Raw genomic sequence first — 23,836 nt, 5'->3', positions numbered from 1 at the left:
TACCAAAGGGAAATCGTGTCAAACAAATCTCATTGAATTCTTTGATTGGGTAACTGGAGAATTGAATCATCGACGTGCTATAGATGTAATCTACTTAGATTTTAGCAAAGCTTTTGACACAGTACCCCACAGGAGGCTCTTAAATAAACTCGATGGGCTGAAGATAGGTCCCGAAGTGGTGAACTGGATTAGGAACTGATTCTTTGATTGGGTAACTGGAGAATTGAATCATCGACGTGCTATAGATGTAATCTACTTAGATTTTAGCAAAGCTTTTGACACAGTACCCCACAGGAGGCTCTTAAATAAACTCGATGGGCTGAAGATAGGTCCCGAAGTGGTGAACTGGATTAGGAACTGGTTGATGGACAGACGCCAGAGGGTGGTGGTAAATGGAGTTCACTTGGAGGAGGGAAAGGTGAGTAGTGGAGTGCCTCAGGGATCGGTGCTGGGGCCAATTCTGTTCAATATATTTGTGAGTGACATTGCGGAAGGGTTAGAAGGTAAAGTTTGCCTATTTGCGGATGATACTAAGATTTGCAACAGAGTGGACACCCGGGAGGGAGTGGAAAGCATGAAAAAGGATCTGAGGAAGCTAGAAGAATGGTCTAAGGTTTGGCAATTAAAATTCAATGCGAAGAAATGCAAAGTGATGCATTTAGGGAGTAGAAACCCACGAGAGACTTATGTGTTAGGCGGTGAGAGTCTGATAGGTACTGAGGGGGAGAGGGATCTTGGGGTGATAGTATCCGAGGATCTGAAGGCGACGAAACAGTGTGACAAGGCGGTGGCCGTAGCGAGAAGGTTGCTAGGCTGTATAGAGAGAGGTGTGATCAGCAGAAGAAAGGAAGTGTTGATGCCCCTGTACAAGTTGTTGGTGAGGCCCCACCTGGAGTATTGTGTTCAGTTTTGGAGGCCGTACCTTGCGAAGGATGTTAAAAAAATGGAAGCGGTGCAAAGAAAAACTACGAGAATGGTATGGGATTTGCGTTCCAAGATGTATGAAGAGAGACTTGCTGACCTGAACATGTATACCCTGGAGGAAAGGAGGAACAGGGGTGATATGATACAGACATTCAAATATTTGAAAGGTATTAATCCGCAAACAAATCTTTTCCGGAGATGGGAAGGCGTTAGAACGAGAGGACATGAAATGAGATTGAAGGGGGGCAGACTCAGGAAAGATGTCAGGAAGTATTTTTTCACAGAGAGGGTGGTGGATGCTTGGAATGCCCTCCCGCGGGAGGTGGTGGAGATGAAAACGGTAACGGAATTCAAACATGCGTGGGATATGCATAAAGGAATCCTGTGCAGTAGGATTGGATCCTCAGCAGCTTAGCCGAAATTGGGTGGTGGAGCAGGTGGGGGAAGAGGGGTTGGGGGTTGGGAGGTGAGGATAGTGGAGGGCAGACTTATACGGTCTGTGCCAGAGCCGGTGATGGGAGGCGGGACTGGTGGTTGGGAGGCGGGAAATACTGCTGGCCAGACTTGTACGGTCTATGCCCTGAAAAAGGCAGGTACAAATCAAGGTAAGGATACACATATGAGTTTATCTTGTTGGGCAGACTGGATGGACTGTGCAGGTCTTTTTCTGCCATCATCTACTATGTATGTTACTATGTATTTAATGAAATATTCATCTGAGTAAATGTTCCACTGCTGGATTGGGGACAAACTCTGACATGAGTCATGTTTCGCTTAAAAAGCTGTATCAAGGACAGTCCCCTATCAATGAAAAAGAAGGTATGAACATTAATTTAAACACTCTTCTATAAAATTTCTAACAAACAAAAATACAAAGTAGCTGCTTAAAGTTAGCGCCAGTTTAACTGGTCAGTGTTTCATCGTGGCAAGATGGCGACAGCGTTGTCTCCTTTTTACAAATGTACTGATGTCACTGTGTCTAGGACCCCCCCCCCCCCCCCCCCCCCCACACCATGTTCCCGGACTAAACCAATGTCATCCATTCTACCTTTAAATTTGAATATCCATCACTATTCTTTATAATGTAATCATTTTTCCACAGAGCCACCCTCCCACCCTTCTATCACCTGGTCTATAATCCTCCACAAACTTGCTGCCAACTTCTAACAGCCTTTGTTGAGTTCACCTGGCTGGGCCTTGTTTATGCTACACACAGAATAAACCTGTTTTTAAAGACATTTTCATCTTGATGCTTCATTCTCTTCTACTCTTGGATTGTTTGGTGGAAGTCTTTTGGTTTTCTCTTTGTTTGGCCACCTAGACTCCACCCATGTGTATGCGTGTTTGTAAAATATTCGCAATGTAAGATATGCGCATATTTACAGTTAGCGCTTAGGCAGAATTTTGGTATTTATACGCATGTGCACAAACACGGATGTATATTCCCTTAACTTAATGATTTATGCATTGTGGGCTGTGTTTTCAAAAAAAGTTTCTTACAGATACAGAAAAGGCAGATCACTTTTGAAAACTCCACCCTTGTGTTTCCTGATTATACTGCTGACATTGTTTTCCATTGTTTTGCTGTGCTCTCCCTTCCCTTGGCCTTGACTGCTGCGCTGTCCCTAACCATTCTAAAAGTAGTGTTTATGTTTGTTTTATGTTCATGAGACTACCAGGTTGTAAAACCAAAATATTGGCTTCACAAATGACAGGATACAAATATCTAAATAAATACATTTCAAAACGCAGCTCATTATGCTAAGCTGATTAACTATTCCATTTCCTGATTCTCAAAAATTAGCTTCCAAGCACCTGCATACAATTTCTCTTTCATTTCTCATCACTTACTATGGTGAAAATATAAACACAAAAATATTTAGAATTCAGAGATTTTCTGGTGTCCTAAAAAGAAACAAGGAGACGGAGGCTGGAAAATGTAAACTCTAACTTGTAACATAGTAGATGACAGCAGATAATGACCTGCATGGTCCATCCAGTCTGCTCAACATAAAAACTCCTTCCATCCAATATTCAGCACTACTTAACCAGTCAGAATGGCTGCTAACAGGTTAAATAGCCTTTAGCCAGCTATCTGCCAATATTCAGGAGAGGATAACTGGCTATCCCCCGCTAAATATCCCCAGTTAGTAGATAGCGGATAGTCGGTTATATCGCATGATATAACCGGCTATCTGCCAATTTTTAAAGCGGGTATAGCAGCCATATTTGACTGCGTCAAACCCTGGAATATCTTTGGCCGGTTTGAGAATAACTGGCCAAGTCTGAATATTGACTTAGCCGGTTATCTTCATACCAGCCAAAAATAACCTGCATATTCAATGCCGGTCACTGGAAGCAGTCCAGCATTGAATATGCAGCTTAGCACAGACCACAGGAGTTAACCAGTTTAACTCCCACGGTCTGAATATCGGCCCCTAGTATATGATAACTTGATCTTGAGCTGTTCTTGCCATTTTCAGGACACAGACTGTAGAAGTCTGCCTGGCACTGGCTTAATTTGGAGTTGCCATCAAAGTCTGCTGCAGCCCATCCAGGGGCTTAGCTAGGTGGGGCCACAGGGGCATGGGCTCCCACAGATTTAGCCCTGGCCCCCTATATTTTTGACACCCCCCCCCACACTGCTGACCTGCCACCGCTGGGTACCTTTGCTGGTGGGGGTCTCCAACCCCTGCCAGCTGAAGTCTTCTTCAACGCCGGTCTCCGGCGCGTTCACTGATCTGTTTCTGTGAGTCCTGATGTCCTGCGTGCCCTTAACGTGCAGGACGTGCATGCAGGACGTCAAGAGTCAGGACTCACAGAAACAGATTAGCAAACGCACTGGAGACCGGCGCTGAAGAAGACTTCAGCTGGCGGGGGTTGGAGACCCCCGCCAGCAAAGGTACCTGGTGGCGAAGGGGGAGGGTTGGCAGCAGCAGCGGGAGAGGGGGTTGAAAGTGGCGGGAGTCGGGGGGTAAAATGTGCCCCCCCACCTCGGGGTATGGACCCCCCATCCCGTTGAGGTACTGAGCCCAACCAGATCTATCTAGCTATAATCAGGACACAGACCGTAGAAATCTGTCCGGCACTAACCTTACTTCCCAACCAGGGGCATAGCCAGACTTCGGCGGGAGGGGCGTCCAGAGCCCAAGGAGAGGGGGCACATTTTAGTACCCCCAGCGCCGCCACCCCCCTGCCATTTTTTACACCGCCACCACCACCTTTGGCCCCCCTGGCGCCAACTCTTTTGACCCCCCTTCCCGCCGCCGCCTTCTGACGTCCTGCAGGAAACAGAAGCCTTGCAGATCAGCAACGCGGCCACGCTGGAGAAGAGGACTTTGGCTGGCGGGGGATGGGGACCCCCGCCAGAAAAGGAACCCAGCGGCGGCGGGTTGGTGGCAGAAGGGGGGGTCGAAGAGGTTGGTGGGGGGGCAGGGCCAAATCTACGGGGGCCCATGCCCCCATGGCCCCACATAGCTACGCCCCTGTTCCCAACTACAGGGTTTACCACTAAAGCACAGATGTTCTGATTCCATTCTCTTCCCATGTAGGAATCCTTTGTGTTTATCCCACACATTCTTGAATTCCATTATCATTATCTCTGGCGGGAGGGCATTCCAGGCATCCACCACCTTTCCATGCCTTTTACTTCTTTATATTGTTCCTTTTTATTTGTCTGCCACTCCAGTATTTAAAGACTTTAACAGACTTTTTTTATCCTGCATTTTAACTGCTAGCGCAGAGCCCTGCTAAAGGGGGCTTTATGGTATTTTCACAGTTAGCATGCAGTAAACCGGGCGTTAAGTGCTTTTTTTTTTTTGTATTAGGGGTGTGGCATGGGCAGAGAGTGGTTGTGGAAGGTGTTTGACAGTTAACACACTGCAGTTACCATGTGCTAATTGCCTAAGACAGAATTAATGCGGGACCACTTACTGCTACCTAAATAGAAGGCACTAAGGGCCTGATATTCAAACAGCAGGAGGTAGCCGGGCTGCCTCCCACCCGTGGTCATCGCTGAGCCTGGATATTCAGTGCCGGGCCGTTTCTGGTGACCAGCGTTAAATATCTGGTTTATCTTTAGCCGCTATGAACATATCCGGCCAAGTCAATATTCATGGCTGGCCAGTTAAGTTCATAGTGTCCAGAGATAGACCTGCTATTGACGCAGCCAGATTTGGCTGCAAAACTAAGTGCTATCCGGCCGATACTCAGCAGGAGATAGGTGGCTATCACCCACTGAATATCACTGGATTGTTGGCTAAGTACCATTTAACTGGTCAGGTGCCATTCCTGGCCGGTTAAATGTTTTGAATATCGGCCAGTAAGTGTTTCTGTGTTAACCAGGATTAATTATTGTGCGTTAACCTGAATGTTAATGCATGGCCTGCAACAAAAAAAATAGTGGGAAAGCCCCCAATAGGTTTCTCATTAATGGGTCTTTTTACCAAGCTGCAGAAAAAAGGGCCCTGCGCTAGCGGCGGGGGCCATTTTTGCCTTGCGTTGCAGCCCTTTTTACCGCAGTGGGTAAAAAAGGCTGAAAATAGCCACAGCCATGCGGTAAGATTGCTCTTATCACGTGGTCATACGAGGGAGAGTATTTACCGACACCAATTGAGGTGGCAGTAAGGGCACCTGTGCTAAAGTGTGCGGTGCTGCCCGATTACTGCCGGGTTATCACCACGTAAAAATATACAGCCCTGTTTTCCTCAGATTGGGAAATGGTGCATGCTGGGGCTGGAAGTTCTGCCGGGGCCCGCGATTGGGCCAGATTAGCATGTGGTTTGCCCGTGTTGGGCTTACTGCCATTTTGTAAAAGGGTCCCTAAATTTGCAGTTACTATGTGGTAAAATCCCATGACAAGCTGTGGTAACTGCAAATTTTATCGCAGTTTAGTAAAATGTCCCCTAAGTAAACTTTTCATGGGGTTCAGAACAAACCTCTGGACTGGACTGTGCCTTTTCGTAAGTAGTATATGAGAGGAGCGAGTAATCCCTGAGGCCAACATCCGTCCTTAGTATATGAGAGGAGTGAGTAATCCCTGAGGCCAACATCCGTCCTTACAGCATCTGCTGGGCCCATCCCCATGACCTCTGTATCTCAGAAGAGCTGCTTTCCCTGAATATGCACCCCTCGGTCTCTCTACAGACTCAGCTACCCAGTGAGAGGTGGCAGGCCAAGGAGAGTGGAGCTATAAAAAAATATAATGTAAAATTTCAGGTTAATATAAAAATTAAAGAAAAAGAAAATTAGGAAAGCATCTGTCCTGGGTTCTTTTTTTTTTAATGGGTTCTTTTTTTTTTTGTTCTGGGTCAAGTGAATTGAAAACTTTCCAACCAAGTGGTGCTCTAACTTGATTAAAAGCCAATTCAGAATTCATGAGTCCAAGCCCAAGCCTGAAAGAATGAAACTTGAAGACTTTTTCTAGTGGCTTTTAGACACATGATTCACCAAGCAAAAAGAAAAGCATAATTACACCACGTGTTACTCTGAAGTGGAAAGTCGTTGCTGGTGGTCTGTTTGGAATGAGTGCCCTCTCCATGTAACTCTTTAATGATGGGAACTGTGTTTTATGGCCCTGGAAGCTGTGGCAGATGGTAGAGTAAACCCAGGGGCAGCAGAGCACCCTTTCTGTTAGAAGGCCAAACAAACCAACCTCCAAGCTCCCTAGTGTCTGATACTGCCTATGAGAAAGTCTGAGCGCTGAGGGTACTTCTACAAGCAATGCACAAATGCAACACAAAGCAAGTAAACATGAACAAGTATTGGAAATTCAATGTGTAAAGCACAGCTTGCAGAGTATGGGAAAACTTGGAAAAGTAGATTTGCTATCATTTTGAAATTAAATTGCTTATATAATTCAATGTATCTTTTAATGGTTTTATCATTTATGAGTTTTGAATACCCTTTGATGTTCAGTTTATTTATAGTTGTGTATGTTAAAATTTTATAAGATTTGCGAACATGCTTTGATGAGACTATGTTATAAGTTAACGTTATATATGTTTATGATTGTGGTATGTATTTATTTTTTATGTTCAGACTCCTGATGCAGGTCATCTAGCCGAAACACCAACTGTATCAAGTCAAGTGAAGATTTCAAATAGAAGGACTTTTGAGTATTTTGTACTTTTTGGTTGTTTTTTTGCTTTGGTAAAGTCCATAAACCATTATTAGGATAGACCTGGGGAAAGCCACTACTTATCCTCAGGATTGGTAGCATGGAAACAGGATACTGGGCTATATGGACTGTTGGTCTGACCCAGTACAGCAACTTTTATATTCTTATGTTCTTATGAAGTTTTTTTTTGTTGTTCTTCAACAGTTCCGTTCAATCCGTTACTATTCAGACAAGTCATCACATCTTACTTTATTATATACATTGGTGGAATCCCAATTAGATTATTGTAATAAAGTCTATACAGGAATTACCCTTTCTTTGGTCAAGTGCCTTCAATCAGTTCAAAATAATGTCATGCACAAAAATTAAACCACATCTTTCCACTGCTGTATTGGCACCACAGCGTAGGAGAACATTTATTGATGCAAATTGGGTAGAGGGCGAGGGTGAGGGGTTTACAGGATCTCAGTGTCATTTGATGCCCCACAGGCTTATATGGGGAAAAAAAAAAACCATGGACTGATATATTTGCTTGCAGTCTGCCCTTGGGTGGTCTAATGTTCTTCTTTGGATTATAACAGTATTGAGAGTCATCAGCACATACTGATTTTTCTTTTCATTCAGCCTTCGGACCTGCAACTTCTTACAGAACCTGATCTGAAGCAACCAAGAGTTCAGAAACAGATACACCAAACCTATCTCGGCTCTCGAATGCTACTTCTTGAAAGGACAGAGAAGAAAAAAGGTAATGTTCAGTCTGATTTTTTTACAAGCTGATTCCTTCTAGTTAGCAGAACAAAACAAATGCCCAAGAGAGAATCCACGCTGAACAAGCTTGCAGCAACAGCTCCAGATGGTCATTAGCAGATTCCATAAATAATCTGGTTAACTTGAACCAGGTATATTCAGGTGCCTGACTTAGATGGGGCAGTTACTAAACTGAGGTAAAATAACACATTTTACCCCAGCAATATTTACTGCGAGAGTCACTAAACTGCAATACCTTGGTACCACAGGTTAGTGATTCCCGCACTACCAGCCTCTATAACAGACAACGGATCCTGTCTGGACCTGGTCTACTAAAAAGGCCAGTCGTACACAAATGATGCTGCCCATCCCCACCAACAAAACCCCCACTCCATACACTCCCTAAAATAGGCCCCATACCTACTATTTTCCCATCCCCCCTACACACCTGTTGGCACAAATTGGGAGTCTTCCTGGTGTCTGGGAGGGAGAGTAGAAGTGAACTCCAATTGCATAGATTTAGGTTTAAGATTATTTACTTGATAAACTGCATTTAGTAAAAGAGCATCAGAACAGTTTACAGATTATAAGGACACAGGGCTACAATAAATACAAAAACAATCACAGAACAAAAACTAAAGATAGTCACGAATAAAGTGCAATAGAGTTTATCAGAAAAGCAGAGTAAATTAATCTATCATAACATATATAACATGTGGGAAAGAGGAACCCGAATTATGGCTACGTCATGCAAGGTTCCACGTTAGGAGTCACAGACCAAGAAAGGGATCTAGGTGTCGTCATTGATGATACGTTGAAACCTTCTGCTCAGTGTGCTGCTGCAGATCTTTGTGGGGCCAGGCCGGGAAGGGAGAGAAGTGGAGGGATGGTGAAGGGAGGGAAATGCAGACACATCCCCTGTTGAAAATTCCTGGCTACGCTACTGATAGTGTTATCTTTCCGCAGATTACACAGCTTGTGAGGTTAAACGCGAGCTGCTTTATTCAATTTGTATAATGATGAGGTGCTTTGCTTGCATTTATTTATTTACATGCTTTGCATCTCATTATTATTTAGCTCATGTTTCACTGCCAAAATGTGCATTAAGGGCAAATAATGTACAATTTTTCTATTTAACATACATTATATGGCCAGTCAGTAGGTCACTTGCCTACTATTCCCATCACCCAAATTCGAATCCTGCACTTGGATTTCTGTCAGGTGGCTGGCCTCTGACCAACTCAGTCATCCATCCACTTCCAGTCATAAATTAATACCTGACCTTAGCTGCAGGAGGTGGGGGTGGTGGGTTAAAGACAATTGGGGAAGGCAATGGCAAACCACCCTGCTAAAGGGGAGGTTCTATGTATGGCGCCTAAAAAATCGGCGGTGGAATTCATTGCCAGAGAATGTGGTAAAGGTGGTTAGCTTAGCGGAGTTTAAAAAAGGTCTGGACAGCTTTCTAAAGGAAAAGCCTATAGACCATTATTAAATTGACTTAGGGGAAATCCACTGCTTATTTCTGGGGTAAGCAGCATAAAATGTATTGAAGTTTTTTGGGGATCTTGCCAGGTATTTATAACCAGGATTGGCCACTGTTGGAAACAGGATGCTGGGCTTGACGGACCTTTGGTCTGTCCCAGCTCTCTCCTTCTGGCAGTTTTAGCATTAGAACTGACAGAAAATGTGATGGTGCTGATGTTCAGCAGAGGAATATCTGCCCATTCTGATAATTTATGTACTTATGTTTTCAGGACACCCTAATTGAATATACATGAGATAGAAGGGAGGTAATGCAAATATACCTCATGCATATTCATTGGGGATATCCTGAAAATCTGACTGGCTGGGTTGTGTTCCCAGGACTGGAATTGAGAACTTTTGTTTTAGGGGGACTGTACAATTAGCAGTCCTATAGCAATTGTAAGTTACCTAAACCTCTAGGGCTGCTGAATATGGGGCACAAAGATAAATCACCCACTTATCTTTATGTGATGGCTCTGAAAATGCCTCCTGGCCCTTAATCACTGTGTTCTGCCTGAGGTAGCACAGCCAGGACAAAATGGTGAGTAATGAAAATGTTATTTTAAGTCTGGGAAGACCAGAAAACTAATATGATCTGTTTGTGTAAGCTGTAGTTTCACACCAACCCTGTTGTTTTGTCTACTGGATTGTTTTGATTTTGTGTCTGTCTGACAGTGTTTAGAGCCATAGCTAATCAGTGAAATTGAAAGCATTTGTTTTTCAGTACTGAACCATGTTAACAGGGATATGTCTAACTCTGTCTCTCTCAGGTTAATCTCCCTGTCAAATGACAAGTTATGCCACTGGCCTTTGCACTTGAGCTGTCTGGTTATAGCTCCATATTTTAAAACAATAATTATAATTCATATACTCTAAGACTTTTCACTCTGCAGCATTAATCCATAAATCCAAAAACCAAGGGCTACTTCACTTTACGCTGATGACAGTGCTTTCAGGGTTTTTTTAATGGTTTTTTTTGTTCATTTTTTACATCAGAATTTAAAACCCTGAAAAAAAAAATAACCATGCCTTTGCAAAACATCTGATGTTTTCCCTGCAGGCCCCTTCCCAATCTCCTTACTATGATTTCATGGATTATAATGTGATAGGAAACCCAGATCGTTATTAAATCCTGTCAAGTGGGTGTGAAAATGTTTCATCCTCTTAACTTCAAAGGTCTTCTGGATTGTTTTAAAGTTACTTTGTGGTATTCTGTGACAGGTATCATTTTATTTTCCTTTCTTTTCTTATACTTCTAATATTGCCTTTAAAGCGGACTAATATGGCAACCACATTACCTGTCAGAAAGATGGCACATTTTTTTCTTGGCACTGCCATGTGTCATATACATCTGCCACATGATAATTTCCTGCTGATTCATATTACACAGAGGCTGACACAGGTCTTGTATTGACTCAGTCAGCCAGTACTGAAAGCTAAATCCTTAGGCTTTGAGACTGATACTCATACCTTCCAAAGGAGCAAAGCTGCATCGCAAGTGATACAATCCAATCCAGTTTCTTTCCTGTCAACCAAATGCAGATTTAGAGGAACCCATAAACCTCTAGGTCCTCTTTCCTGAAGTCTACTGATTAGATCTCTGCCCTCAGATGGTGGTTGTCCACCTGTTCTTGCATCTTTTCAGAACCCTTATGGCTAAGAAGTATGTGTGCGACATTCAGAACTAAGACCAGTGCTACTTCTGCTTTGATTTGTCTATGTTGCTCCATTGTTTCCTTTTTGTTCATGTTTCTCTCTCTCTCTCTCATCTTCATTCAGCTTGGTAGCTCTCAGCAACTGGGGATTCTTTTATTTAGGGGTGAAGTACATGGATCAAGGTGTTTTTTTTTTTGTTACATTTGTACCCTGCACTTTCCCACTCATGGCAGGTTCAATGCAGCTTACATGGGGCAATGGAGGGTTAAGTGACTTGCCCAGAGTCACAAGGAGCTGCCTGTGCCTGAAGTGGGAATCAAACTCAGTTCCTCAGGACCAAAGTCCACCAACCTAACCACTAGGCCACTCCTCTCTACTGGTGATGAATATGGAAGCTGTAAACCAATATGCCACCTGAGTCTTGTTGCTTCTAAGCATGTATCTTGTATTTTGCAAATTAATGAAGAGGACAATTCAAATTAACTACAGTCTTTGTACATTCCAGACAAAATTGATAGATAGGAGATCTTAAGAACAAATCATTCTCACTCCTATTCAACATGTAAAGGAAAAACAGGATTATCCCCAGACATAGTGGCTGATGCAGAAAGCCGCACAGAGAGAGGCTAACGTGAGCTTTCTGCAAAAGAATTACTTGCAGGATTCAGTAATCAATGAGCATGCAAATTACTGCCACATTAAAATTGTGACAGTAATCCACAGCTCATTGCACAAAATGTTCCCCTTCCCATCAGGGCCTCAGCAGTAATCAGCTCACGCACTGACAGGAATGGGGACATTACAAAAAAAAAAGTTGTGGGGTCTGCATCCCTCCAATACCACAGTTCCCTAGTGTCTAGCGGCACCCCTACCTCTCAACCTGACCTCCTCTCCGCACTTTAAAAACAGAAATTGCCTTGTGTCCAGCAAACCCCCCCCCCCCTTGATTTTAAAATAAAAATCCCGTGGTGGCGACAGCACTCCCATTTCTCTGACCTGAGCCCCAGGCACTCCAGAGTCCAGACCCCTCTCCCCCAGTCCGTACCTTGAAGCAGCAGGAGCAGTGTCCACTTGCTGTACCTTCAGTGCCACCATAGTGGAAAATGGCGGCATCTCACCTCCACCATATTACCAAATAAGGGAGCTGTTTCCTTATTGGTAGACTGACCCCACTAGCTGCATCCCAGGATGCATTGATCAGAGTCAGGAACTATCATTTTCCAATATGATGATACCAGAGGCAGGAGTGAGTGGCCAATGCTTCTATCTCTTCGAGATATACCCTGGGGAGGTCTAGGGAACACAGTGGTTGGGTAAAGGGGTGGGAGTGTGCCAATAGGCACCAGGGATTTTTTTTTTTAATGTCAGGGCAGGGGGTTGGATCAGGGGGAGGAAAGGGGGCCACTAGACTACCAGAGATGGGGTTTTAAAAATTATTTGGGGGGCAGAGAGGCCAGGACAGGAGGAAGGAGGGAGGCTACTAGACTACCAGGGATGTTTTCTAATTTCATGGATGGAGGAGGGGATCAGTTTGAGGGAGGGAAGCAGCTTTTAGACTATCAAGGATGTATTTTGGGGGAGATCAGGGGTCAGTGATCAGAAGGTCAGGGGTCATCTCAATGAAGGTTGGATCAGGGGTCTGGGAGGTCTAGGGGGCCTGAGGGGTTTATTCGTTTTTCTGCCTCAATGCAGAAGGTGAACTAACCTTTCTACACCACCTCAGACCCGTTGGTAATTTTCTCAGTTTGTTCTTGTGTTGTGCTCCCTTTAAAACTTCTCTGCATTGGGGTGAAATAGTTAATATCCTACTTACTGTGTATTTTAACGTGCTGTGTGCTCATGTTTACTGCACAAGCTAGCTTACACACTAAATATATTTCTGCATCATTCAGCCACTAACGCTCACGTACAGCTCTCGTTAAGTGTGTTTTGTTCCCACAGTAGTTTTCTGCATCTGCTCCTTAGTGCTGGCAGGTAAGTCTGACTCTATATAAAATTATTTTGCTTGAATTAAAGCAGTGGTTCTGTCCTCAGGACACACCCATCCATTCAGTTTTCCAGGATATCACAATGAGTATCCAATAGATAAATCTGCATACAGTGGAGGTAGTGCATGCAAATCTATCTCATGCAGTGGTGGCCCTACCAGTAGACCACCAGATGTGGGGGCCTCAGGCGACACGCTCCAGTAGCGGCACTCTCCCCTCCCTCCTCAACCCTTTACCTTATTTGTTTCTCTTCCAAAAAGTGGTAGTGGCAGCGATTCCTATAGGCTGCCCTACCGCTGGTACAGGCTTTTTCTCCCACTGCAGCCCGCCTCTTGATGTAACTTCTTGTTTCCTCAGAGGCGGAACACAGTAGCGAAGAGGCTGGTGCTGGTGGCAGGTCATTGTGCATAACCTGAAAACTCAACTGGATGGGTGTGTGCTGGGTTGAGAACCTCTAACCAAGGACATTCAATTTTTTCCCAAGGAGCTTCCAGTTCCCAAAAGATCAGCTACCTGGACATCTGTACAGCACTCAGAGATCAGTCCCTTGAACCCAGCAGGGCCACCGAGAGGGGGGCAAAATTCCCTTGGCCCGGGCCTCCAAGGGGGGCCCGGCGCCGGGCTGTGTCTCTCTGTCTCTCCACTGCTCCTGACAAGTGATCATGTCACAACAGGAGCAGGAGAGACTCGAGAGAGAAAATTCCAGCGCCAGGCCCCCCTTGGAGGCTGGGGAGGACCCAGCGCTTCCTTCAGTGCTGCTTTTCTGCCTATTGCTGAGTGGCTGCTTTTCCTCTCAGGTTTTGAAACCGAGCATGCCCTGGGAGGAAAAGCAGCTGCAGGGGCAGGCAGGCAGCGCTTGAGGAAGATGTCTTCTGCTGGCGGGGCCTGGGATCCCCGCCAGCCAAGGTATTTCAGCAGTGGCAGCGATTGGGAGGGTGGCAGCAGCAGCGATTGAAGGGGCGGCAGCGGACAACGATTTGGGGGGGGCGGCAGCGGCCCTGCCCTGGGCTCGTTCAGTCTCTCGGCGACCCTGGAACCCAGATGAATACCGCAGGTGAACTACCTGGATTTCTCAATTCAAGTGAGAGCTGACTCAACATACTTGCAAATGTGCAGGTAAAGGCACCAAATTCCTTACGCTTGAGGTCGCAGAAGAGACTAAGGGGCATAGTTACCCGTGTGGGCTACTCTTAAGACAGTAGCACAAGTCCCATAAGTACATAAGTATTGTCATACTGGGAAAGACCAAAGGTCCATCGAGCCCAGCATCCTGTTTCCAACAGTGGCCAATCCAGGTCACAAATACCCGGCGAGATCCCAAAAATGTACAAAACATTTTATACTGCTTATCCCAGAAATGGTGGATTTTACCCAAGTCCATTTAATAACGGTCTATTAACTTTTCCTTTAGGAAGCCGTCCAAACCTTTTTTAAACTCTGCTAAGCTAACCGCCTTTACCACATTCTCTGGCAACGAATTCCAGAGTTTACACGTTGAGTGAAGTAAAGTTTTCTCTGATTCGTTTTAAACTTACTACATTGTAGCTTCATCGCATGCCCCCTAGTCCTAGTATTTTTGGAAAGCGTGAACAGACGCTTCACATCTAACCATTCAACTCCACTCATTATTTTATAGACCTCTATCATATCTCCCTTCAGCCGCCTTTTCTCCAAGCTGAAGAGCCCTAGCCGCTTTAGCCTTTCCTCATAGGGAAGTCGTCCCATCCCCTTTATCATTTTTGTCACCCTTCTCTGCACCTTTTCTAATTCCACTATATCTTTTTTGAGATGCGGCGACCAGAATTGAACACAATATTCGAGGTGTGGTTGCACCAAGGAGCAATACAAAGGCATTATAACATCCTCATTTTTGAGATCTAGTTACTAATAACTGGGTTTAACAGTAAAATAGCACACCTTAATAGTAGCCCACGTTGATAACTTCCCCCTTAAATTTCCTAATTTGTGTTCTTCTGAGACCATCTTTGACAGTCCTTCACTGTCTCACAGGCCATTCTAGGTAATCCAAATTCAAGGCAGCACCATTCTGCATTTAGGGACTGGATTAAGAATAGTTATCACCTTCAGTACTAGGCAGATGTGTTAAGTGTGCATTTAACTGGTAATTGTATTATGTACATTTTGTTTTAGTATCTTTGTGTATTGGACATAAATGTTTCTTCAAGTTTATTGTAATGCCCTATACCATGGCTTGAGACAGACATGGGGGAAGCCACTGCTTGCCCTGGGACTGGTAGCATGGAATACTGCTACTATTTGGGTTTCTGCCAGGTACTTGTGACCTGGATTGGCCACTGTTGGAAACTGGATATTGGGCTAGATGGACCATTGGTCTGATCCAGTGTGGCTATTTTTATGTCCCTATGTAATCTGATATTAAGCATCTCCAGATAGTTCAAAATTCAGCAATTAATCTGCTGACTAACTGTAGAAAATGTGATCATGTTATGCCCCTACTGCACAAAGCACATTGGCTTCCTATTAACTACAGGATATCCTTGAAGATCTTTTATTTGGTTTATAAGACACTACATTCAGGCATCCGCGCTGTCTTTCAGATCTTTTAGTCCCTTATGCCCCATCAGAATCAGCTTGTAGTTCTCTCATTTCGGGTGATTGCACCCCAGTCATTTGTTTACAGTGTCTTGTCCTAATTTGTGAAATACATTACCTGTAACTGTTCAGTTGGAGCCGTCTCTACCACGGCTGCCTTTGGCACCTAATTCTCTTTCCCTGTGCCCCCCCCCCCCCCCCCACCTGCTGAGGCCAGATAGGCATTGGTGTTGGCCTTTTGGAGTCTGTGGACACCCCTTTTTTTCTCTCTCTTTGCTATGTACTAATATTTAGATAGTCTCCTTTTTTCTTTTCTCCTCTCTTTTTCTCTCTTTTCTTCTACTTTCCTATTCATTATGGTTGGTGTTCTTTTCATTTCTGCACATTTTTTTATATTGTTGTAAACTGCCTAGCTTGTTAACTGGGTGGTTTATCAAATCCTATTTGATAAAAAGGAGAATTTTCTTTGTAAGGGATCTTATATGTATACTGTGATGCTAAGGCTCTGGCCCTTCATCCTCTGGTCCGACTTCCACCCTCATTTCCTGTTTCCACAAGGGTGGGAGGGCGGGACCAGAGCTGAGAGAGGGAAGCGAAGGCTCCTGAAGCGCCGAGCAGCTCGCACACTTTTCACTGCTGCCGCAACCCCGACGAGGTAACTTAGATGACTTTTAAAATTCAGAGGGAGGGGGACTGGAACTCAGGCAGTTGGGGCGGAGTTCAGGCGTGCCATGCGGGGCCCCCTTGAGTGTGAGGCCCTATGCGGTCGCCTCGCCCTAAGACCGACCCTGAGTATACATATTTTAGAACAGGCTTTATGTCAGCAGATCTTGTTCTAAAGTACATGAGACTTGGATGTCCTTTCTAAAATTCTGCTCCATGTGTGCTACTCTGAAAATGTGCCTGCCATTTCTAAGTGGTTTCTTCCCTTAAATGAAGACAGGAAGGTGTGCTGGCCCTGTGTACTTCTACACCTGGCTTATAGTTCATGCTACTGCTGCCTTGCCTGTATGGACATGCCAGTTGATGTGCTAAGCGCAAGGAGAAAACCTCTGCAGAAATGTCTTTTGTTCTGAAATCCAGGAGCCCTTAGATAAAGGACAATATGCCTCGAAGTGGCAAATCATTTTATGCAAACCAAATCAAGAGGACCATTGTACCACTTTTTTGTTGTTGTTGTTTTGGTCTCTATTGAATTATGGTATGAGAAGCCTTCTTTTTCAGTTATCATGGGTTTTTCCTCTGGCTTTGTGTCCTTTTCCTAGAGGGTCTGGGCCCTCAGCCAGGTGAGGGATTCCACCTATCCTTCTGGATCTTAACTATTGGGTGTCACTATTGTGTAATGATGGGGGGCCTCCTTCCTCCTCTGCCTGGGTGGGGGAGGGTCTGTGGAGCAGCCCCAGCCTTGCTTGCTCTAGGGAGCGGGGAGCTGGCCTGGGCTTGAAATTGAACCCAAGCCCCTTTGTATAGGTGTGTGTAGCACTACCACTGAGCCATTTGCCTGGCTTCTGTAGCAGACCTTGATGAAATGTTGCATAGTTTTTCTCTATTTGTCACCAGGGCTGCAGATGTTTTTCAGCATAAATGATGGATACTTCGCTTCATTGTGATATTAAGGATATATGAATGGTGTTTTCTCTTAAGAAGATTAGAAAATTCCATCTTATCTCCTCACATTGCAATTTTCAGGGGTGGCTCATCTCCTGTCCATGTAGTGAATGAGTGCCCAGTATGTTTTACCACAGTTATGTATGGGACATAAGACAGCATGTGTGCTTTCTGGCAGCATCTTTTCACATCTGTAGGACCTAAGCTTATGGATTCAACATATGCATTGAATTTTATACCAGGATTACACTGCCTCAACTTGTACAATGGTGGATCTGCATTTATTTATTTGGATTTTGCTCACACCTTTTCAAGGTGAGTTACTCTGAGGTACTTCCCTGTCCCTGGAGGACTCACAATATAATTTTGTACCTGAGGCAATGGAGGGTTAAGTCACTTGCCCAAGATCACAAGGAGCAGCAGCAGCGGCGGCATTTGAACCAGCCACCTCTGGATATCAAGACTGGTGCTCTAACCACTAGGCCACCCCTCCATTGTGTTGCTAAGGATCTTTGTGACCCCCTGATACAGCTGAATTATTGCCGAAACACAGCCCGTGTCTGGTCCTTCTAATAAAGAACTCCTTTGTCCCACTCCTGAAGGTCCTATGGTGCATTTTGTTCTGCTTTGTTTGGATTGGTGTACTTTGGATCCTCTCTTTTCTCTTTATTTATACCAAGATCAGTTTACAAATGCAATATCTTACGACGACAAGCACACTCTGATATGAATCCACTTAGCATGGGATATGGCATACACTTAGAAGATTACTGTTACACTCCTTCCAACCTGGGCATATTTCAATGGTTTGTTTGATGACACCACTTTCCTACAGTTCAGAATTATGTTTGTTCTTATATTTATTCACAAGAAAACCCTACCGCGACTGTTAAATAATGATCTCTTTTAGTAAAGCTATTAAAGGCTGCAACAGATGTTCAGTAGCTTTGAACATTTTCTATAAATCACAGCTGATAAATCTGGCAATTAATTTACAGCCAACAAGTCTCTGTCCATAAACAAAGCTAATTTTACAAGCCCCTTGAAGGCATGTACAAAGTCAGAAAGCGTGCGGGGAATACACAGGCAGCTGAGACCCCACTTAACCCTTCATTACCCCAGGTACAAAACTTAGATTGTGAGCCCACTAGGGACAGAGAAAGTACCTGTATATAATACATGTAAACCACTTTGATTGTACTACAGAAAGGCGATATATCAAATCCATGACTCTTTACCCCTTTTTAATGATTATTCATAATCAGAAATGCATAATACCTGAGGCCAGCAGCTCCTGCAAATAACAATGCTACTTTCAGTATCATCCATCTGTGAGAGGACCAGCAAGGCTCTTGTCATTTCCACCACTATCCAGCCCCCCCCCTCCCCCACTAAATCAAAGGTACTTTCTACCAGGCACAACTAAACTCAACTTGCACCAGTACTGTACTGAAGTTCTCTGGCCATGATCAGCTGTGATGACTCCAGAAGCCATGAACAAGCACAGCTCAATGTCCAACTCAAGTGCACCCGTCACAAGCCTAAGCAAGTTGACCCAACCTGTCCCTGGATCTTCACACAAAGCAATGATCCCATGGACAGAGCTACTTAGAACAAATGAATTTCTAGCACCTCCTGTATGGCCCTGTTGAATAAATCATCACTGCTTTAAACGCATCTGCCCAGGAATGCATGGTTTGCATTCCGCCATTGTGGCATGGCTACACCCCCAGTTTGCTGTTGACATTTTTGTCCTCATTTCTATAGTTTCAGGTGCATGTAGTGACATTGAAGAATGAATTCTTTAAACAAAGAAGAGATAGTAAAGAGATTCTGCTTGGCCACTCTTATGAGCTGAATGCACAGTAAGGTGCCCAAGTCAGTACCTCCTTGGTGAATAATTATTGCACGAAGGTGCACCTTCTCAATTGTTTTCTTTATCACATACCACCTCAACCCATCCAACAAACACAGCTGCCTTTGAATGCTAAGCCCAGATGGGTACCATATAGTTTCTTCTTTGCCTTCCTGCTGGCCCAGGTGATGAATGGCTGTCAGTCTTCATTGCCCCACTTGTGATGCGAGTCCTGAAAGAGGAAAAAAAAGGAAGCAGTTAAATATAAGTATTGCTGATATGACCCTTCAAGTCCAACACTGTATAGTTAGAGGGGTGCAACCCACCAATCCTTTGAATAGCAATGAGCAGTAGCACTCTAGTAGCAGAGGTAGAACATTCCATAGCAGCAGATCAGCAACCATAAAAAGAGAGGATGGATTGAAGTTGAATAAGGATAAGACAAAGTTGTGTCTATCCCATTTGCTTAATTCTGTTCTGGAAACTGTACATTTATCTGCTATGATCTCATTACAGGTTGAACGATCCCATAACTGTATTGGGCATTATTTTGGATACTGCGCTCACATTTGAACTTCAGATAAATCATGTGGTAAAGTCTGTCTCAGTCAACGCCTGAACCAAGAACATTTTTCTGTATTGGTTCAGGCGTTGATTCTTTCATTGCTAGATTACTGTAATAGTCTATATTGTGGTATCTCCACTAGATTGAGATCTAAACTACAGTTATTGCGCAATACAGCAGGCCAGGTTAATTTTTCGTTCACAAAAAAACGAAAGGGTAACTCCTTTGCTGGTACAGTTGCATTGGTTACCGATGCAGGCATGTTTTTTTTGTTCCAAGCTGGCATGCGTAATTTATAAGATCTTTGAGGGCACAAGTCCAGAATATTTGATTCAGCTATTTACCTTTACAAACTATAGTTGATCCTCAAGGACAGTTAATAACCTTATTTTGTGCTATGTTACGATATGTATTTATAACCCACCTTCTCCCAATAGGGTCCAAAGCAAAGTCACAAATTAAGAATCTAGTGAATAGTACTAGGAATATTACAAGAAAAGTACAATATTGGGATTAAGTATTTATGAAAAAGATCAAAATGTTAGGGGGCTCACTTTTTCCAAACACTGTAGAATCCAGGGGAGTTTCATCAAAGATCAGGGCAAGTTGTATTTCATTTATATACACTACAGTCATAATTCATTACTCAGTTGTGAGCATGCACAACTTTTTCCAGCTGTCACTAGCACCATTTCCAAGTGCCAGCACATGCTAACTCAATTCCTTGACCTTACTCATAACTGTGTGACAAGAGAAGGGATCAAGTGATAATCTTGTGCATACTTCCCACCCTGGAAATCTTTAGGACATTAAGCTTGAAAGGAGGAACACATCACCTCCTGAAGCTTCCTTAAATATGTGGCATACTCACAGCTTTTCCATGAGAGAAGAAAAGCTGTGGGAAATGATAGTTGAGGCCTACTGTACTGTACTAATGTCTGCCTAATTTCCACCAACCTTTAAGCCATAAACAATAGCACTAGAACCTTCTTTGTTCCTCTCTGATGACTGTGTTGCTTTAAGTTATTAAAGATTTTGATTTAAAATGTAGTAGGGACCAAGTTGTGTGACCTAGTCAGTTCGGTGAGAGTATTCCAGGAACAATGACAGATGTTTCTGGGGTGAATCTCTAATATGTACAGCTGATCATAGGCGCCAGCTCTGTGGGTGCATCGGGAGGAAAATACCTTCACTCTATCCAAAGAAGAGTAAATTCATAACTTTATAAATGTTGTCTCCATGTCATTATAGAATGTCACTATCTACTGTCTGGTTGTTAGCTCTGTGTTCTGCCACAGTGCATTTGGCCTTCCAAGGAACTGGTTCAAGTTACATTTTAATATACCGCTAGGGAAGAATTACATCACAGCAGTTTACAAAGTCAGTAATAGGAAAGCCTTTAAAGAAAGGAACTACAAATTTCAGACAGGACAGCCTAGAAGTAAAGAAAGGAAGGTGAGGTAAGAGAAGGGGGAGGGACAGGGGAGGAGTAATAACAGGAAAAACATAGCATCCAACAGGTCATGATCATCTAGAACTTACTGCCACAGAGCCAGGAGTAAAAAAAAAGAGAGAGTAACAAAAGGCAAGCAAAATCAGATGTGGCAGTTGAAACACTAACAGACAGGTGCAGAAAGCTACTGTGAGCCTAACTGCACAGTTACCACAGGTTGGATGCACACGTTTCTGGCTAAGATGGGTCACACCTGGACTGGGTTGAGAATGACTGATTCATTGTAATGATGTGTGTGCCCACATCTTCTGTACAAGTTATGTACAAGTCTCATCGAGTTTTCAGGACATCTACAATGAATAATGCATGAGATATATTTGCATGCACTGCCTCAACTGTATGCAGTCTAACTCATGAATATTCAATGTGGATATCTGGAAAACCTGATGAGACCAGGTGTTCTTTGAAGGGGTGAATGAACATGTGGATAAAGGTGAGCCGGTTGATATTGTTTATCTGGATTTTCAAAAGGCATATGACAAAGTACTTCATGAAAGACTCCAGAGGAAATTGGGAAGTCATGGCATAGGAGGGTAGTGTTCTATTGTAAATTAAAAACTGGTTAAAGAATAGAAAACAGAGAGTAGGGTTAAATGGTCAGTATTCTCAATGGAGAAGGGTAGATAGTGGGGTTCCCCAGGGGTCTGTGCTAGGACCACTGCTTTTTAACATATTTATAAATGATCTAGAGATGGGAATAACTAGTGAGGTACCGTATTTTTCGGACTATAAGATGCACCGGACCATAAGACGCACCTAGGTTTTAGAGGAGGGAAATAGGAAAACATTTTTTTCCTTTTTCCCTCCTCTAAAACCTAGGTGATCCGGTGCGTCTTGTCCGAGTTCGGGATTGCCCTCCCCTACTCACTTCACGCGATGTTCTCTGGTGGTCTAGTGATGTCGGGGCAGGAAAGAGCCCCCTCTTTCCTGCCCAGCGCGCTGCTCTCCGTCCTCCTGTATGCTGCCTGACGGTCTCGGCGAGATTCAAAATGGCCGCCGAGACTTCAATTCTCGGCGGCCATTTTGAATCTCGCCGAGACCGTCAGGCAGCATACAGGAGGACGGAGAGCAGCGCGCTGGGCAGGAAAGAGGGGGCTCTTTCCTGCCCTGACGTCACTAGACCACCAGGGAACATCGCGTGACGTGAGTAGGGGAGGGCGATCCCGAACTCGGGGGAAGGGCGATCCTGAACTTGGGGGGAGGGCGATCCCGAAATCGGACCTCGCTACCTTCGGACTATAAGACGCACCCCCCATTTTCCTCCCAAATTTGGGGGGAAAAAAAGTGCGTCTTATAGTCCGAAAAATACGGTAATTAAATTTGCTGACGACACAAAGTTATTCAAAGTTGTTAAATTGCAAGAGGATTGTGAAAAATTGCCAGACAACCTTACGAGACTGGGAGACTGGGCGTCCAAATGGCAGATGATGTTTAATGTGAGCAAGTGCAAAGTGATGCATGTGGGAAAGAGGAACCCGAACTATAGATACGTGATGCAAGGTTCTGCGTTAGGAGTCACTGACCAGGAAAAGGGTGTAGGAGTCATCATTGAAGTTACTTTGAAACCCTCTGCTCAGTGTGCTGCGGCGGCAAAGAAAGCAAATACAGGGCATCTTTTACTAAGGGGCGCACACGTTTTTAGCTCGCACTAAAATTGTGGGCGCGCTAAATGTTAGAGACGCCCATAGGAATTCATTGGAGTCTCTAACGTTTAGCACTCCCACAATTTTAGCGCGTGCCAAAAACATGAGCGCACCTTAGTAAAAGACCCTTAGAATGTTAGATATTATTAGGAAAGGAATGGAAAATAAAAATGAGGATGTTATAGTGCCTTTTGTATCACTCCATGGTGCGACTGCACCTTGAATGCTGTGTAAACTTCTGGTCACCGCATCTCAAAAAAGATATAGTGGAATTAGAAAAGGTACAGGGAAGGGCGACGGAAATGATAAAGGGGATGGGATGATTTCACTATGAGGAAAGGCTGAAACAGCTTGGGTTCTTCAGCTTGGAGAAAAGATGGCTGAGGTGAGATATGATAGATGAGTGGAGTGGAGTGGAGTGGAATGGAGAGACGTGAATCGTTTGTTTTCAGTTTCCAAAAATACTAGAGCTAGGGGGCGTGAAATGGGCATGAAATGAAGCTACAAAGTAGTAAATTTAAAATGAATCAGAGAAAACATTTCTTCACTCAATGTGTAATTAAACTCTGGAATTTGTTGCCAAAGAATGTGGTAAAAACAGTTAGCTTAGCAGGGTTTATAAAAGGTTTGGCTAGCTTCCTAAAAGAAAAGTCCATAAGCCATTGTTAAAATGGACTTGGGAAAATCCATTGCATATTTCTGGGATAAGCAGCATAAAAAGTATTGTATTGTTTTGGGATCTTGCCAGGTATTTGTGACCTGGATTGGCCACTGTTGGAAACGGGATACTAGGCTTGATGGACTTTCTGTCTGTCCCAGTATGGCAACACTTATGCACTTATGAATGGCTGGAATGAATGGTAATGAGGTCTTTAAGTATTCCACTGCAATGCACAGAATGAAACAGTAGCTTTTTACACACGCACAATGAAAGTAATTTTTTGCCAGGGCTGGGGCAATGTAAAAGGGTTGATTGAGAGGATATCATGCCCTTTTTTTTCCCATTTAACATGCCTTGTTTTCCTCTTTCTCCACCCAGAACATTATCTGCAAATTTAAAAAGGTAAGGTGATAGCAATAATGTTCACATGTCCAAAGAAAAACAAATGTGCCAGCACACC

The 23,836-nt window shown here is 44.0% G+C and overlaps 1 protein-coding gene across 1 annotated transcript in view; it reads left to right on the top strand.

The window, feature by feature from the left end:
* Positions 1-23,836, top strand: part of BCAR3 (BCAR3 adaptor protein, NSP family member) — a 270,123-nt gene that overhangs the window by 38,638 nt on the left and 207,649 nt on the right. Inside the window, exon 2 of the mRNA XM_030206133.1 lies at positions 7,667-7,787. Within this exon, the coding sequence (XP_030061993.1) occupies positions 7,754-7,787 (34 nt within the window). The 5' untranslated portion in view covers positions 7,667-7,753. The remainder of the gene's footprint in view (positions 1-7,666; positions 7,788-23,836) is intronic.

This window comes from Microcaecilia unicolor, chromosome 6 (genome assembly GCF_901765095.1).
Source record: "Microcaecilia unicolor chromosome 6, aMicUni1.1, whole genome shotgun sequence".
Taxonomy (NCBI): Eukaryota; Metazoa; Chordata; class Amphibia; order Gymnophiona; family Siphonopidae; genus Microcaecilia; species Microcaecilia unicolor.
Note: the sequence above shows the minus strand (reverse complement) of the source record. Positions and strands in the feature narration are given on the sequence as shown.